Raw genomic sequence first — 5065 nt, forward strand, 5'->3', positions numbered from 1 at the left:
GATGTAAGCAATCTCCTGCTGGTTGCTGTTGTTGATCAGAGACACTCCGAGGTTTTGTAGTGACACTTTGATCTCCTGTTGAAACTGTTCGAGTTCCTCGGCCTGCCGAGCCTTCGTCACTACGCCGACGTCCTCGGTAAACAGCAGAACCCGCTGGCGCCCGTCCAGAAAGGAAACCCAGTGGACCTGAGACTGGTTGTCGTAGGAAAACTGTCCGACCTCATCCTGAACAGACAGATGATGACGAGTGTTATGGGGAGTCAGCAGAGTGTGATTACACTTTGGGCTCCACAACGGTACACATTCAAAGAGCAAATATTCTTTATATATAGATATAAACATATATATACACACACACACATATATTTTCTATGTACGCAAAAGGCCAATTGCTCTCAAACATTGTTAACAAATGTGTCTAAATCCATGTCAGTGAGCACTTCTCCTTTGCTGAGACAATCCATCCAGCTCACAGGTGGCCTATCAAGATGCTGATCAAACAGCAGGATTACTGCTCAGGTGTGTCTCAGGCTGGAAACAATAAAAGGCCACTGTAGATGTGCAGTTTTATCACAGCACAATGCCACAGATGTGGCAGGTTTTGAGGGAGCGTGTAATTGGCTGCTGACTGCAGGAACTTCCACCAGAGCTGTTGACCATGAATTGAATGTTTATTTCTCTACCATAAGCTGCCTCCAAAGGCGTCTCAAAGAGTTTGGCAGTGCATCCAACCGGCCTCACAACCGCAGACCACGTGTAACCACACCAGCCCAGGATCTCCACATCCAGCATCTGCAACTCCAAGATTGTCTGAGACCAGCCACCCAGACAGCTGCTGCAGCAATCGGTTTGCATAACCAAAGAATTTCTGCACAGACTCTCAGAAACCGTTTCAGGAAGTTCCTCTGCATGCTGGTCGTCCTCATCGGGGTCTCCACCTCACTGCAGTTTGTCATCCGCTGGCGTCTGGCCCTTAGGAGAGGTGTTGTCTTCCGGGATGAATCCCGGTTTTACTGTACAGGGCAGATGGCAGACGGCGTGCACGGCGCCGTGCGGGTGAGCGGGTTGCTGATGTCAGCGTTGTGAATGGAGCGGCCCATGGCGGCGGTGGGGTTACGGTCTGGGCAGACGTATGTTATGGACAACCAACACAGCTGCATTTTATTGATGGCAATGCACAGAGATACGAGACGAGATCCTGAGGCCCGTCGTTGTGTCGTTCATCCACGGCCATCAGCTCATGTGGCAGCAGGACAATGCACGGCCCAAGGATCTGGACACAAGCCCTGAAGCTGAAAACATCCCAGCTCTTGCACAACCAGCGTACTCACCGGACAGGTCACCCATTGAGCATGTCTGGGATGCTCTGGATTGGCGTACACGACAGCGTGGTCCACTTCCTGCCAGTATCCAGCAACTTCATGCAGCCATTGAAGAGGAGTGGACCAGCATTCCAACAACCTGATCAGCTCTATGTGAAGGAGATGTGCTGCACTGCCTGAGGAAAATGGTGGTCACACCAGATACAGACTGGTTTTCTGACCCCCCCAATACACTAAAATTTCACATTTCCAGTGTCCTTTCATTGTTTCCAGCCTGAGGCCCATGTTGATGGGATGTTTGCTTTACAACACGTCCACAGACATAATTCATGCATACATCACACACACATCACTGACTATGAATCCCCACAACCCCACACCGGTTTGGTCTTGCTTTGGTTTAACTTCAGTGAATAAAACGAGCTTTAATTGTGATACATGGTGAGTCTCTCATTGTATTGTGGCCGTTTAAGTAAACTACACAAATAAAATCGAATTGAAATGAAATTTCATCACAAGGTTGTAAAATAAATGACAGATATTGTCTTTTTTGCTGCCCATAAAAAACTAATGATTTCACTGTTTCTGTTGTTCGTTATATTGTCATCTTAGTTCAGGCTGATTCTTCAGGGTCAGACTTTCATTCACACGCAGCAGCTGATAAATGTGCGTTTGATTTGTGCTCAGCGACAGCGTGAAGATCTCCGCTCTGTTTCTGGTCTCAGCCTGATAATGAAACATCTGCTTCGTCTTCACCGAACGTCAGCCACCGACTCAGACTGAACTCACCTGAACGAGCAGCTCTGCTTTCCATCAAACACACCTCATAAACATGAACAATAGGAGCTGCTGCAGACCTTCAGTAAGTCCAGCTCTCCTGAATGCTCCATGTAGCTCCAGCTGAGGGTCCGGACGCCCGTCGGATCGTCCCACGCAAACCGCCGAGCCTCGTTGGGCTTTAGCTCCCGAACCACCGCCGAGCCGCTGAGGAGGAAACCACAGCTCATCAGTTTACACTCAAAACTTCCTCTTGGCCAAACAGTTGCTAAAAATAGCAGCACCGAGCTGGTTTGAGTCCTGCAACGCCTCCTACAGGTTGGAGGTCAAAAACCAGGGTTCAGTTTGTGATGTCGGCAGCAGCAGCACGGCTGAAAAACCGAAACCTGCTGCAGCCAGAAGGTTTTAAAAACGGAAAGGACCCTGACCCTAATCCTAATCCTAATCCTGACCCTAATCCTAATCCTAACCCTGACCCTAATCCTAATCCTAATCCTAACCCTGACCTTAACCTTAACCCTGACCCTAATCCTAGTCCTGACCCTAATCCTAATCATAACCCTAATCCAGGGGCGGGGCTTCAGGGGGGGCTGGAGGGGTGGCACGCCCCCAGCCTAGGCCCCAAGGAGGTCACCTTTTCTGGAGGTAGGCCCATACCATGACTCAGGGTAGCAGAAGTAAGCAGGCCCTTCCAACAGCTACATCTAGAGCAGTACAAAGTATGGGCATAGTTTGCTAACGATCAAACGCCTTTATACAGGAGCTATATTGGTTGGCCCAGTCAGGACAGAGTCATGGTTGTTAGAAATTTTACAAAACCGACTGACTTTAGTGATGTAGTAGGTATAAAATATTGTACTGCATGAATTGCTTTATTTTAGCTCTCACATTAAACTTTATTATCCGCAAATTTACAAGTTGATCGCCGATATTGTCTCCAAGTGTATTCTGGGTAAAACTCGTCACCAACCGTCCACTAACGTCATCATCAGTCACTTGTCAACAGTTTGTGAACTAGGTCGAGCATTTTTATGGACTATGCTGTGTTCACACCAGACGTGAATTCATCGCGCTATTCGCGCGTGTTTGGATGAGTGTGGGCATTGACTGCACTGACTTTACTGACTTTACTGACTTTACTGACTTTACTGACTTTACTCGCTTCACTCGCGCGTATGAATTGCGTCAATCGCGCGTCAAAATTTGTGTCTGAATTCAAGTCATTGGCGCGACTGACGCGATCCAGACGCCGGATCCATGGGACCCCCCAGAGACGCACACAGCTCGGGGAGTTCCTCCACCTTCTCCAGGAGCTGTGCCTGGATGACGGCCGCTTCCAGCGCTGTTTTCGGCTGATGCGGACCCAGTTTGACTACCTGCTGGAGAGGATCGGTACCAGGACATCCCTCCAGGATACTAACTGGCTGAGATAGAGCCATGTTTTTACAGCCACATACAACAACATGGACGAGCAGCCGCCAGCAGGAGGACGCTGACCACAGAGACGAGGAGCCAGTGGAGGTTTATCCCGCTAGCATTGCGATAGCAAGCAGCTCGGCTCGCTAGCTGGCTAAGTTGAAGAGCAGCATTCTGGTGTGTGGACTCACACGTCACCAGAGAATCTTCACGCTGATTGGCTGATTGGCCATCGCGGTGCGTCAGATCGCAAAAGTTCAAATTTTTCAACTTTCTCTCTGGACGCGTGTCTAAATCGTGTCAAACTCTCTCAATTCGCGTCAATTGCGGGACGGTTACTCGCATCTAATCGCGTCTTCACATTGACTTTATATGTAAATCATTTTAACATGAGTGGCACTTCACATAAGCATAAAAGTGGAGCGGCAAAGCGAAAAGAAAGGGAACAGAGAGAGCAAGGAGAAGCCAAATTACAAAAACTGGACACATATTTTGTTCATCGTCCTGGAAATGAACCGGACTTTTTTGTTGGCAGCGATTCAGGCCCGCCCAAACTGCCAGCACAGCAAGGGGGCCAGGTTAATTCCAGGTAGCAGTTCTAACAATGACTACACACAATGGCTGTGTCCGAAATCACCCACTCACTCCCTACTCCCTATGTAGTGATCACTACATAGTCCACTATGTAATGATCACTATGTAGGGAGCACCTCGGCAAAGCATCATTTCAGACACTACTCGAGCTGTTAATTACGGCGCTCGCTAGCCGCGATTTGTGCTGCACCAGCGTAGTACAAACACAACAAATTAACAGTTTATTGCGTAGCTAAGAAATCAAATTAAATCCAGTTTATTGTCATTTTGCTGTACACACCAGATGAGAGCGTTTCTTCAGGATCCACTAACTAAAAGCAGTTTAAATAAAGTGCTGTAGTTTGTCCAAATCACAACCGAGCGCCGCAATTTTAGCGCCGTTCACTGTCCGAGTAAAATAACATTTAACAAAACAAACGGGAATTTTTCTGCGCTCTCCTTCATCTCCATTTCCATTTCCTTTCAGTGCATGACGGTCCATATTGCTGGTTAGTGACCATTGGCTGTGCGCTACTTTTCACGGTGCATTGTGGGATATTTTGAGTGACTATATAGTGGATGAAATGTCCCGCTGAGAATTCGAACAGCACTACAAAATGCCGTGCACCCTATATAATGCACTATGTAGGGCATAGGGAGTGATTTCGGGCACAGCCACAGTGTGAGTTAGTTGTAAACTGTTGGTGGTTGTAAATTGCAGTAGCCCAGCCGCTTAGCTTATAGAATAACCGCTATCCGTGGTGCTGAACTGCTCTGAATTTGTGTTGTTTTATTATCAGTGGCCATGTAGCCTCATGTTGTTGTTGTTCTCTTGGTTATACCTCATGTCCGTTTGATGGACTTCAGAATGACACAGCTGCTCTCTGTGGTGTCGAAGCTTGTAAGCCCCGCTGTTGCGGGCATGTATGTTGTAAAATGATGTTATCATGAGCTTTATTGTTTGGGTTTAAAGGGCC

At 47.9% G+C, this 5065-nt stretch overlaps 1 protein-coding gene across 1 annotated transcript in view; it reads right to left on the reverse strand.

Annotated features, from left to right (window-relative positions):
• vps13c (vacuolar protein sorting 13 homolog C) overlaps positions 1 to 5065 on the reverse strand; it is a 99797-nt gene that overhangs the window by 22051 nt on the left and 72681 nt on the right. Inside the window, exons 64-65 of the mRNA XM_008302577.1 lie at positions 2180 to 2411; positions 1 to 225 (exon numbers count right to left, since the gene is read on the reverse strand). The exon at positions 1 to 225 is cut by the window's left edge and continues 7 nt beyond it. Of these exons, the coding sequence (XP_008300799.1) occupies positions 1 to 225; positions 2180 to 2411 (457 nt within the window). The remainder of the gene's footprint in view (positions 226 to 2179; positions 2412 to 5065) is intronic.

This window comes from Stegastes partitus, unplaced genomic scaffold (genome assembly GCF_000690725.1).
Source record: "Stegastes partitus isolate 25-593 unplaced genomic scaffold, Stegastes_partitus-1.0.2 Scaffold1840, whole genome shotgun sequence".
NCBI classification, from domain to species: Eukaryota; Metazoa; Chordata; class Actinopteri; family Pomacentridae; genus Stegastes; species Stegastes partitus.